General features: G+C 37.4%; 1 protein-coding gene across 9 annotated transcripts in view; it reads left to right on the top strand.

The window, feature by feature from the left end:
• thada (THADA armadillo repeat containing) overlaps nucleotides 1-13557 on the top strand; it is a 109596-nt gene that overhangs the window by 20127 nt on the left and 75912 nt on the right. For all 9 annotated transcript variants that reach the window (XR_007933163.1, XM_051916611.1, XM_051916612.1 and 6 more), the window contains 3 exons: nucleotides 68-234; nucleotides 8386-8495; nucleotides 11978-12110. Coding sequence is in view for 8 of the 9 variants with exons in the window: in XM_051916611.1 (XP_051772571.1) it covers nucleotides 68-234; nucleotides 8386-8495; nucleotides 11978-12110 (410 nt within the window). In the remaining variant the exon portion in view is untranslated. The remainder of the gene's footprint in view (nucleotides 1-67; nucleotides 235-8385; nucleotides 8496-11977; nucleotides 12111-13557) is intronic.

Consider the following 13557-nt stretch of genomic DNA (forward strand, 5'->3'; position numbering starts at 1 on the left):
AGAGGCCGACATTTGATCAGTGTTTTCCAAATGCTTATTTGTGTGTATGTTTATTTATGTTGTCTAGGTGGCAGTGATGGAGAAGCCTATCGAGTCACTGCTCAGATGGTGCTGGTTTGTTGCTGGAGGACCATGAAAGAGGTGTCCATGTTACTGGGTCATCTGTGTCAGAGCATGACCCTGTACTGTCCTCTCACACACCCTGACAGCAGAGGAGTCATCACAGAGGACCAGGTCAGACAGACACTCGACAGGTGTCACCTAATCTAGTTTTCACTGACAGGTTTACACACACTCAACACAGAGGCTGTTATAATAGAAGCCACCGGGCTCTCCCTGAAGCCAAGATCTCGGTTACATAAGCGAGTGAAATATAATGGAGAACTGTACCTCATACTGTAGAGCGGAGATTTTTACCAGTAAGCTGATCTTTTTGAGCTCAGGGCCGAGAAATGAGACATCATAGGTAATAGCTAATACAGACTTAAATATGGTCTAGCGAACAGCCCCTGAAGAGGCGTCAGGAAATGTGATCACGGTGAATACAACTTCATTTGCCATAAAGCTGAGCCTGGCGCTCATTAAAAAGAAAATGTCAAACGTATTTCCAGTACAGACTCAAAGACTCTGTTCTAATCCCTAGGGAGCTGCCTCAGTATCTACTCTCTTCATAGTAGGCTTCTTTCTAAGATGGAATCCTATCCTGTATGGAACGTCTTAGCTTGAATGTGAGGAAACAATAATTTATTTATTTACAGGGAAAAACATAATGTAAATATGTGCTGTGCGCGTCCCTCTCAATAACAAAATAATCACACAACAAAAATGACGGCAGTGAGAAAGCAGCAGTTAAGAAAGAATCTGATCATAGCAACGTGGATGTTTTAGCACAAGGTTTGCAAATCACCGGCATCATGTCGACGGATGAGGTAATTAAAATCACACTGTTACGATAGTTTGATTACAAAGTATATTTGATACTATAAACTGTAGATCTGGCTATGTGAGACTATAGTTTGAATGAATCCCTTTTCTTTGGATGACACATTGACATTACAGTAAAGAATGGCTCTTTCAGCATTTTCCTGAACATTGTATAAGCATTAATTTCATCTGTCTTTGAACGGAAGAGAGGCTTATAGGAGCGTGCATAAAGGTCACATCCTTTTGATTTTCCACGCAAAAATGTCCTGAGTCCTTCACATAAACATCTGAAATGTGTACATGCAACATTGTCAGCCATATTAAATAATTTGTTTCAATTGTTGCAGTGCATTCTGGCATTGCCTTATTTGTGAAGGATACATGCGATGCTACCTCTGTATTTGGCTAAAATGAGGTATGTTAGAAGGTAGCATAATTTTGCTTCCTATGGTTCAGGATAGAAGTGTGCTTATGATGTTTTGAAATGGTGGCTAGGTATGCAGCTCACTAGGGTTTGGAGCAGTGCTGTGCTCTAATTCAGCATGAACCATGCCAGCTGCCTGTGTTTAGCAGGGCAGTTATTTTCCGTCGGCAGTAGTTTAAACCATGTGAATGTATACATTGTCTCCTGCTGTGCCCGGCTTCAATTAGCATGTGCCCTCTTAGCATAGTGCTTTCATTTCAGACCAGCCTGCTGTTTAATGGGCCGACTACCTTTCCTATCCTGCATTCTTTTCAAATGGCTTCCTTTTTCCCTGAAGAGCTGAACCACTTCACACTGAACTCATTCACCAGCTTTTTACACCTGAGACTCTGGCAGCGGTTGTTCTGGCAGCATCTCTGTTCTATGTTCCAATACGATATATAAACATGAACGTTTCCTACATCCTGGTGTATGTTCAAAACCTCACTGCCTTAATGCCATGAGCACTAGTACAATAAGAACATGTGTTTGTAACAGTGTCTGTGTATATTCACTCTACATTGAACCAAGCAAATAATAGCTTGAGGCCTAAAGTGAAAATTCCCTTCCTCAAATGGGCCTTGTCCTAAAACCTACTGGCCGTAAGTGAATAGATTGACCAAAAAGTCATCATTTACTCAACCTTATGTTCATCCAAACCCAAACAAGAGATCCATACAATAAATTTGAAAGAAAGTTGTTGAACTTCAAAAAACAAAAACACTATAACAATGGTTAATTATAGTTTTGAATTTTTTTTTAGATTTTAATTTGTATTTTGTCTATATAATTTTTTTTTTGTAATTTTATTTAATTATTATATTTACTCTGCTATTTTAGCTTTTTTCAAATTTGAGTTTATTTATTTTTAGCATTTAGCATTTTAGAGTTGCCAAACTTAATTCATCAAATGGCATCATTTAAAAATGTATTAAATTTCTCAGCACAGTTTAGTGTTACTGCTGTCTAGTGGCAATTTCATGTTTAATGCATGTTTATTTAAAACTTAAATTTATTTGAAAAAAACAAAAAAAACAAATATATATATATATATATTTGTTTTATTTGGAATCATGAATGTATATAAATTTCAGTTTTTCAGTTAACTAAAAACATTTTTGTTTTCGTCTACAGAAGCAATACACTAAATAGTCTAACACCGTGTCCTGCACGATGTAATAAGATTTCAGCAACAAACAGTTTGTGTGTCCACATCAAGTCAAGTCACCTTTATTTATATAGCGCTTTTTACAATGTAGATTGTGTCAAAACAGCTTTACATTGATAACTGGTACATTATTTGGCTGCACAGCAGCTCTTAAAGAATAGTGTCAATGCAGGCAGATCAAAGCACTGTTGAATATCAAATGTCAAGTCAAATGTCAAGTGTCCCCAACTAAGCAAGCCAGAGGCGACAGCGGCAAGGAACCCAAACTCCATCAGGTGACATCAGGTGGCAGACAAGTGGCAAATTGGTGTTAAAATGGAGAAAAAAACCTTGGGAGAAACCAGGCTTAGTCGGGGGGCCAGTTCTCCTCTGGCCAACAGTGCTTTGTTACAATTCAGGTTGCTATCATAAGTCCAATAGGATCGCAACATTAAAAGTATTTATTCCAGTTCCATCCAATTGAGATTTGTAGAGCAGATTTTGCATAGCAGTTAAGGGGCAGAAGGTTTAAACTCTTAAATTAGTTTTTGATGTCTTAAGCTAAGAGTATAACTTCGGCCAAGGCCAGACAGCTTGATCAAATGTTCCCACTTTTTCTTGATAGCTAGATGTAGTTTCCAAATCCAGAAATTAGCAAGGGAGTGAGCAGACCTTGCAACATCTCTTGCACTTACAGAAAAATGAAGCAATATATCATATCATTAAAACTGTTACTTGATATCTGTGCGAAGGTTTCAGAGTGGGAATTTGTGTTGATCAGCCAACGGCCTCAGTGAGCGCGTTTATGTGTCAGTACGATTGTTATTTTCACTGCTCTGTCCTGCTAAAATGACTTCAGTGCTTTAACAGATGGAGCGAAGTTATTCAGTGATGTCACTGGTGTGGTTACCATGGCATATTCGCCTGTTATGTAAAGGATGATCTAATGATGCTGCCGGGGTCCACATGGCTTGTGTTTGTGGTTTGTGTTTATGCCTCATACAACATCTTTTTCCAGACCACATTTCTTCAGAGGGTTCGGACCGAGCGTGTGTTTATGATAGTGAAGGTTCTGTTTCCCAAATGTGTGTGTCCTGCATCCTGTTATGTCCTCCGTCGCTGTGGAAACGCGGCACATGTTTTCAGACTGTGGAGGCACCATGGCAACTGCAAGCAGTTAGTCACATCTTGATGGTGTATAATTCCTTGAGTTAAGAGTAAACTGCTTCTCAGTAGGGGATCCTTTTCACCATCATTGTGGTACCCAAAGAAGTCGCACTCCGGTCATTTGACCATCAAATGCTCTTTACAGTCAAATCTGCCAGTTTCTGTTGCGTAGATTGCCTTTGAGAAAGTTGGTGTGAAATTAAGGTCCTACACATTTGTCTCCAAGATTGTCTTGCATGTTTAGTTTGGATAGATGGACTAATGTGGAGCTAAGGAAGTTAAATCTGTCTGGCTTGCCCATGGCTTTGGTTAAGCTGAGGCCTTTCTATCCCCTTTGGACTAAGCTGAGAGAGTTGTGACTAATTTGGATAATCCAGTGGCAGTCATAAGTTTGAGTACTGTACTCCTGTTTACATTCTGTACTGTTTACATTCTGCTGTATTAGCTTGAACCGTTTCGAGAGCTGATAGTGAATGTACATTTTTACATTTACTGTTGTTTGGCAAATTTTTGTCAGCAAAATCTAGACAATTCAATAGGTGACATGCTATCTGGAACTTCTCATGAGAGTGAAAGATTTCCACATACAGATTTCACAGCGGGTTCACCACGTTGACCAACAAAAAGCTGCTGTTTTTGAAACCGTGTTGTTACTGTTAAAGTGTAACTGCAGATTTTTAACCCTCTTTCTGTTGTTACAATATCGATAGTATATGTAAATTAGCAATATTTCTCTGTCCTACCTGGATTATTATTTGTCAGCAAAAGACTTTTGACAGCTCCAGGGCTTTCGTGAAAACTACAGATTATACTTCCGCCTTTTTGTATCCTCGCCCACGGACTGTTGGATTAAGAGGGTTATTAACAGAACAGTTATTTGTAAGGGTAGGTTTATCACTGAAATTATATCGTACTTTGTCTACTCTTTAAACAGCATAATGGTAAAAATGGAGCACTAGGGCAACAGCTTTCTTATCTGTACGTGACAACGTTTTACATTTTGGCATAAACACTGTACGTGGTCATCCAGTTTGAAATGTTTGATTACAAACATGGAGGTTTTTCTGATTTTCCGTTGCAGCCTTCACTCCATATTTATGATTCTTTGCAGCCTTTAGCCACTGCCTACAATGTGCTGGATCCTTCACTGTAAACCGAAAATAACACGCTTCCGCTAAATATTTACTCTTTGAATTCTTGCACCCGGGAACAATACAGATTGACAACATTATAACTAAAAGTTTGCTAAGAAGTATTCCCTACTAAAGCAAGGTGGTATTTGACTCTGGTCAAGTGTATCCATAGCAGACTGGTGGGAGTGGCCTTCGACGGCAGTATGCCTGGTGCATTATGGGTGTTGCAGTTTTCCTACCAAAAGGCAAAAGGTTAGACAACAGCCTTTTTTTTTTTTTTGTATTCTCTAGTCAGGTAGCACTGATTTAAAAAAAAAAAAAATAAATGTTGCAGAAACTACATTTTTATTTTTTTATTTTTTTTTTTTAGTTTTAGTAAATCTTTTATTTCAGTTAGTGGCCAATGTGACATTTCTAATTTTGTAAGTTTTTTAAAAGTGAAGCATGTAGTTTCTGCAACCTTTTTTTTTTTTTTTTTTTTTTTTTTTTTTTTTTTTAAGCTAAATACAAATATTAAAAAAAAAAAAATAATATAAATGACAAAGCAGTTGTCAAAATACTAAAGCAAAAACAAAAATACTAAAGCAAAACAAAAATACTAAAGCAAAACAAAAATGTATTTAAATGCTATTTTTCTCAACCCCATGTTTGTACAAAGCGTCTCTTGACTCGTGTTTAGGTCCAATCTTAGTTGGTTTTGTGTTGGACGTCGAGTGGTGACCCAAAACAGTACCAAAATTATGTACACAAAAATGTTTTTAAAATGTTGACATTTATCAATGAGCTGCAAATGCTCAGCAATGTGCAAAATTAGGAATATATACAGTGTTGAGGAAAATACTCTGAATCCTTGACAAGCTACTCATAAGTTGAAGTAGTTAAGATAAAATCAAGCTACCCTTCTGAAAAAGTAGTTAGCTACACTACAAGTTACTATCAGAAAGAAGCTGGCTGCTACTTTTTTGTATATTACTCTAACTGAATAATTGTTAATGAATAATGTTTTAAGTAAAAGATTTTGGGTTTAAAACAACGTAATGCAATACAATTGTGATTTCAAAGAGGAGCCAATTGTTTTATTTTGTAAATTTATCCAAAGATTGCCTACACACAATACTCATTTATATCTCAAACTGACTGTTTGTCAAAGTCAAAGTGCAAACAATGTAACATCACTGCACTTCAAACTCACAGCACATGCAGCTTTTACTGTGAACTGGTCCGTTCTGAGACGTGAATCATGAGCTACTTGTGTGAACACTGTGCTGTACAATAGTTTAACCTGCAAGTTTGGAACACTCTGCATCCAGTCTTTGATAGCTTGCTGATCACACCATCTGTGTTTTTTTTTTTCTTTTTTCTTTTTCTTTTCTTTCTCGATAGCTATTTAACCAGAATTTGAGTTAATGGAATCAAAACAACCAGCAAACAACAGCATTAGACTTGCATTAACCCCTCTTAGTGCTGGACGTGCAGGAAAAACTGCTATTTAGGTCACTGACCCTGAGAGTAATTAGCTGGTCGTGTTGGGAAATTTCTCGGTGCACGTGGAGCGTAAGCCAAGTTTGGTGGTGGTAGTGGTGGGGGGTGCGGGTGAAGTTGCAAACAGGAAGTGTCTGGCTAAATAAAGTCCTACTGAAGCTAAAGCATTTGGAGTAGAACGTAAACAGCTGCTCCTTAACCGCTGCCTGCCTGTGGGAGGAGCTGTTTTGTTGATTTGGGAGCAGAGGCTGACATGGACAGTACAGTATCTGTTTTACTAAGCTTATTTGTAATCATGAATGTGTGCCATTCAGAGTTTAATTGAAGAGATCCTCCATACTTGCCTATATTGTGTTCAGCGGGATTTCCAAGTATTGATCTGTTTTCAAAGTGCCAGCAACTTTGTAGATCCTTTCAACACCTGCTGCAGACATGCGTCCCCATACCATTACATTTCCCCTGCCATGTTTAATGGATCAACACATGCATTTGGCATTAAAACACTCCAGTCATCTCCTACGAACATACCTGACACCATCCAATGCTAGGTTGTTAAATTTTGTCTTGTTGGACTGCAGAACATCTTCCACACTCCAGTCCTTATGTTCTTTGGCAAATGCAAGGTGTTTTTTTGCAGTTGATAAAACTAATAAATGGTTTCTTTACTGCTACACAACCTCTCAATCCAGCCTTTTGTAGCTGTTGGCTTACAGTTCAAAATGAAATGGGAGGTTCCTCACAATCTCATCCAGATCTTTAGAATCCTCCTGTCAAAATGCTTACTAGTCTTCCCTGACCAGCCGCAGCACTTTACATTCTGCATGGTAGTGGTCTCACTGTGCTTTGTGGCCATTGTGACCATTCATATCCTGCACATGAGCAATATCCAAAAACGATTGACCAAACGATTAGCCATTTCAACAATATCCTCCTTGGTTGCAGAGGACAGCTCCTTCCATCTGGCTATTTTCACTAAAACCCACATAACATCTAATAATATAGCTAATACCAGCCACATAGGGATTTATTGAATTACAGGCTGGGAATAATGACTGCAAACTTGGTATGAACACTTCTGCACAATTTGGTATGTGTCATTGCATCATGACAAATTATACAATTGGATCCTGGAACACATACATTAGTTTTACACTCCAGGCACAACTTTACAACATGCATACAAAATATTTAATACATTTTTAATAAAAAGTTTGAATAAAGTGCACAGAAGACAATTTTCCTAGGTTGGACATCACTTTTGGCCACTATTGTACATATGGGCAAAAGTATTGGGACACCTGACCATTACTCCAACAGGGACTATAATGACATTGCATTCTAAATACATAGACATTAATGTGGAGTTGGTCCCCCCCTGCCTAAGTGAAGTTTTTTTTTCTTTAACCCATAAGAATATTCACTGCCTGGCCAAAAAAAAAAAAAAAAAAGATAAAAATAAATGTTGTGATGTTATCTCCATCAAGAGGTGTGTCAATTTTTGGTCAAGATTTTGTACTGACAATGCAAGAGTCGAGCACTCTGTAAAGTCTTCTCCAGCACATCACAAAGACTTTCAGTGAATTTAAGTTCTGGACTCAGAGGTGCCAATTCATGTGTGAAATTGGTTCTTCGTGCTCCCTACCAGCCATTCTTTCACAGTTTGAGCCTGATGAATCTTGGCTTTGTCATCCTGGAATATGGCCATGATGTGCCTTCCTACATGGTTGTTTAAGAAATGAAAAGCTACACACTCCATCAATTAGGGTTAGAAGAACTGTTGCCAAACATATAACATGCTAGAAACATAATCACTGCAGTAATGATCCAATCATAGACTCTTAAGCATTTGCCAATTTAAATCCAAACAGCGAATTATTTATTTATTTATTTATTTTTTGTGCCGGGCAGTGTATGTTGGATCAGACTTTGTGTCCATCAACAAGTGTCCATCTAGATTGATTTTTGATGTCTACAGTATTTTATTTAGGCAGTATGTGCAAAATGCTAGCTTTTTAATTTAAGTGTCTTCACACATTCATTTTGTATATCTCTGTCTGTTTTTCTCTCAGGTGGAAGGTGTGGGGAAGTACTTTCGGGAGCAGCTGCTGCAATCTCGTCATAGGGGGGCGTTTGAACTGGCCTATGTGGGATTTGTTCGGCTCACTGAGATGCTCTGCAGGTGAGAGGTCAAACTCAGTGAGATTGCTCGACCTAACCCAACAGTTATATAATAATGATGAGAAAACACATACTGACTTCTCAACTCTCTGTCCAATCAAATAGTTCCTTTGTCATAACGCAAATTCAAGATGTTTTCAACCCAAAGGCCTCAGACAGAACAAGTGTGCATCTTTAGATAAGGGAGTGCTACACCAGAGCCCCTAATGTTATGCTTGGCAACCACGTTTCATACCTGAATGAGTCCAGCCCCCCCTCCTCCTCATCCCCACTCCCTCTCAGCTGCTGGGCTGGAAACCAGTGCTGCTCCTGAAGGACAAGCTTCAAATAATCAGGAAGTTTGAAAACTGTTAACATCTGGAAATGTGAGATTTAATGAGCTTTGGAATGTGGTCTCTGCACAGAGGTCAAGGAAATTGACTCACTCGCTTTCACACGACAATGACATGAATGGGACAACAGATCGGTTCTGCTGCTGTGGAGCTGCAGATAGAGCCTCTTGTAATTTTAATTCACCTCTGCAGTTCTCTTTTTCTTTTTTTCTTTTTTTTTGTTTCCATAAAAATAAAAATGGTCATAGTTATCATTAACAAAAACAAAAACAATTTAAAATACATTTTTTGTTAATTGAAATAAAGCTAAAATAAAATAGAAAATTACATTAAAATATTAAACTTATTTTAGTTAGTTGCCGAGGAAACATTTCTATGTTTGTTTTACTTTAAAGGGTTAGTTCACCCAAAAATGAAAATTCTGTCATTAATTACTCACCCTCATGACCTTTGTTCATCTTCGGAATACAAATTAAGATACTTTTAATGAAATAAGAGAGGTATATGACTCGTATATGACAGCAATATAATCAACACTTTCAAGGTCCAGAAAGGTACTAAAAACATCGTTAAAGTAATCATCGTGACTACAGTGGTTCAACTTTAATTTTATGAAGTGACAAGAATACTTTTTGTGCGCAAAAACAAAACAAAAATAACGACTTTATTCAACATTATCTTGCGCATTTGGAACGACATGAGGGTGAGTAATTAATGACAGAATTTTCATTTTTGGGTGAACTAACCCTTTAAGTACTAGAATTACTAACTGAAATAAAACTAAAGCTAAAATTCAAAAACTGAAAAACAAAAACGAATAAAACAAAATTATTAAAAATTAAACCAAAATTAAAATCAAAATCAAAATATTAATACAAACTATAATAGAATAAACAGTAAATAATATTAAATATATTAAAATTTGAAAGCAAGTTTGGTTAATGTGTGCTATAAAAATGTCAACAACTATTTTTTTGCCATGCCATTTATGTTCATACGGCATGAAGCAAGCACTTCACGAGTTAGTCTTTGCTGTTAATTGCTGTGTTAAACTCCTCATGTTAAGTGTTCTCAATCTCTCCAGGTTATGAGAAATGGTGGAAAGTAGGTATATTGTGGGTTTTTAAGTGGGTGGAGGAGAAAGTCAAAAACTGAACCGGTTTAAACCGGAGAGCTTTTGGGCTGCATATCAAAGAATGAAAGAAACACAAACTTGAATAGAAGTTGAATCCATGTTGTTCACAATTCATTTTATTTCTTATTGTGACTTATTTTAAAGTGAAACAGGATATGCAATGAGTAAAAATGGATGGAACATATTCACCAGGAATTGATCTGTAATAGTGAGCATAGCCATTGAGATGTTGTGCTTAAGTGGGTGATGTAGGTTTGAGTTTGGTGTGTCTCTTCTCCCTATTATTTTCTCTCAATTTCCTGGCATCCCTGTCAATAATGTGCAAAACTGCCAAAAAACGTGCGTGCGAATATGTGATTAGTCCTGAGATGTCAACTTTTCTTGAAATCCCTGAGGAAGTAGTATTGTGTGTTTTGTGGTGGATCGGCCTGTATTTACAGTTGTCTGTATTGAGTCTCAGAGGTGCTTCTGGAGAAAAAGCATTGCTGTGTGATTACACGGCTCCACCGGTAACCGCTAAGCCCGTTACGAGGTGTTGATTGTTGGGCGTTCGTCGGCTGCCTTTTGAAGGTTTCCCCTTGTGTTTGGGGTAGTGTATTACTGAGTGAGGTGTGTGTGTGTGTGTGTGTGTGTGTGTGTGTGCGCGCGGCGCGGGCGCGGGCGCGGGCGCTTGCTGTGTGGTTTGGATTGTTTGATCTGGCCTGCTCGGTCCAGCGCGTCTGGTATAACGGTACTTTTCAGGCTCGCATTTTTTCTCCGCTCTCAAAGTGGGCGTCCTGCACACGCTTGGGCAGCTCCTGCTATGTGTTTGTGTGTGTATTCATCCGAGGTTTGCAGTGTAATTACAGTGCTTGCTTAGGAAAGAATCTCTATTATTATTGCTCATACTTTGGAATTAGGGATTTGAATAAACTGTTAACCTGAATTATTAAACTTTGTTGTGTATATCGTCCTATACTATTTATGCTATGGACATGAATGATTCCTGAAATCATGCAGCTTTTTGAGATTTCTTTTCGTAATTACAGCCTTGTGAATGAGAAATTGCTGAAAAATAATTTTCCTCAAGCATTTGCTTCACTTGCACTACCGTGCAAAAGTTTGAAGTTAGTAAGATCTTAAAAAAATGTTTTTTAAAGTCACATGATCCTTCACAAATCATTGTAATGCTGATTTGGTGCTTATGAAACACCTTCTTCTTCTTCATCTTCATCTTCATCATCATCATCATCATCATCATTTTTTTTCAGGATTCTTTGAATAGAAAGTTTATAACAACAGCATTTTATATTATTTTAAACGGTAATATACATCCCAGGGCTAATATGACCTACTGTAAAAGTGATGTGTAAATTCTCGTACTGTTGTAGTTTTATGGTCCTACACTGGATCTTGACAACAACAGAGTCCACAAAGACTGTTTTTTTTTTTTTTTTTTTTTTTTAAATCAGTGTTAATCTTCACAACTTTTCTGCTGTAATGTAACTTGGCTCTAGCCTGATGTTTTCCTCAAATGAGTGTTTAAATTCAATTATTTTATAGTCTCTGCTTTGAGATCACATTTGGATGTGATTTGATTATCAGATTGCTTTGAAAATTGTGGATAATATCACATCTGAGAATACGTAAACAAAAATGCCTGAGAGAAACTGAGAACCACATAAACTTGGATGCCCACAATCATGGGAGCCAATGTCTTGTTCATAGTTCCACAACAAGGCATTATGTGGGTTTGTCTGTAATCTCTCTCTCTCTCTCTCTCTCTCTCTCTCTCTCTCTCTCTCTCTCTCTCTCTCTCTCTCTCTCTCTCTCTCTCTCTCTCTCTCTCTCTCTCTCTCTCTCTCTCTCTCTCTCTCTCTGTCTCTGTCTGTCTCTCTCTCTCTGTCTCTGTCTGTCTCTCTCTCTCTCTCTCTCTCTCTGTCTCTCTGTCTCTCTGTCTCTGTCTCTCTGTCTCTCTCTCTCTCTCTCTCTCTCTCTGTCTCTGTCTCTGTCTCTCTCTCTCTGTCTCTCTGTCAGGAGTGGGAGTGCTATGCTCCAGCAGCTGCCAGCACACTGGCTGAAAGAGGTTCTTGAGGAAGTGAAATCCAGTGACCCCTCCTCTAAACTGTGTGCAACCCGCCGGAGTGCAGGAATACCCTTCTATATCCAGGTTAGTACTCTGTGTACAGCAATGACCAAATTCTTTTCCCCAAAATTAACACTTAACCTCCTTTTTTTTCTTTTTTTTTTTTCTCTGATTTTCTAAATTTAAAGTCAGCATGACATGGAACTTTACCCTAGTTATTTACTAAACTGATGTTATTGATCTTATTGTGAAAATGTATCCATGCACAGACTCTTAAAAAAAGAAAAGAAAAAAAGTTAGCTCTACAAAAAATAATACATTTTTTTTTTTTTTATTATGACAACTTCAAATAAAATTTTCAACCAACAAACTATACTGAGTTAGAGGAACTTAATAATCTGTAACATAAACACACACTTTACTAAACATAACTAAACATAAACTTTATTACTCAAAAAAATAAAATAAATAAGTTGCTCCAACTACTTAAGTTATAGCCCTGGAACAAATTAATCTTACCCATTTCAGTTAAAATCCACAGCTATCATAACACATGCTAAATGTAACTTATTTAGCATGTATATTTAATGAACAAGTAAAATATTACAGTACTTGTCACTGGCAATAGCGCAGTAATTGCTTATAGAGTCAATGTAGTGTTTACCTTCATGTATCTACTCTTCAGCACAATGGTAACCAATTTCAACACTCTCCTTATCCAGTCTTAAGCAAAGCATGCTGGGAAGTTGAAATCCACTACACAGTTTACAAAGTTATCAAGACAATTTCAATTTTAAAGTTACTACAACTTAATTAAAAAAAATAAAAATAAAAAATAAATCAATTAACACAGACATTTGAGTTTAATTTACACACATATTAAGTTAAAGGGATAGTTCACCCAAAAATGAAAATTATCCCATGATTTACTCACCCTCAAGCCATCCTAGGTGTATCTTCTTTCAGACTAACACAATCGAGTTATATTAGAAACTTCCAAGTTTTATAATATTAGTTTATGGGGCTTGAGATTTTAAAACCCAAAAAAGTGCATCCAACCATCATAAAAGTAATCCATACAGCTCCAGGGAGTTAATAAAGGCCTTCTGAAGTGAAGCGATGAGTTTTTATAAGAAAAATGTCCATATTTAAAACCTTATTAACTATAACTGGCTTCTGGCATCGGCTGTATGCAAGTCTGGTTCTGGCAGAAGAGTGACCCGACGCATGACGTATTGATGAATGTGAAGCACAGAGGATAGAACAAAAGCAAAATACTGGTCAAAAATTAGAAGTCTAAAATGAGAATTTTTAAAGCGAAATGTAGGAGGAGCTTGAGTTTGTTGCCCAGCCCTATTTGTTTGAACCACGAGAGGCGTCTACTCTCACCTAAGCTTAAGCTACTCCTACATCCTACATAATACGTCAGGTCAGAGGTCACTCTTTCCCTGGAGCTCGACTTGTGTACGGCCGTTGTCTGAAGCCAATTATTATAGTTTATAAAGTTTTAAATATGGATATTTTTCTTACA

Source organism: Ctenopharyngodon idella, chromosome 13 (assembly GCF_019924925.1).
Source record: "Ctenopharyngodon idella isolate HZGC_01 chromosome 13, HZGC01, whole genome shotgun sequence".
Taxonomy (NCBI): Eukaryota; Metazoa; Chordata; class Actinopteri; order Cypriniformes; family Xenocyprididae; genus Ctenopharyngodon; species Ctenopharyngodon idella.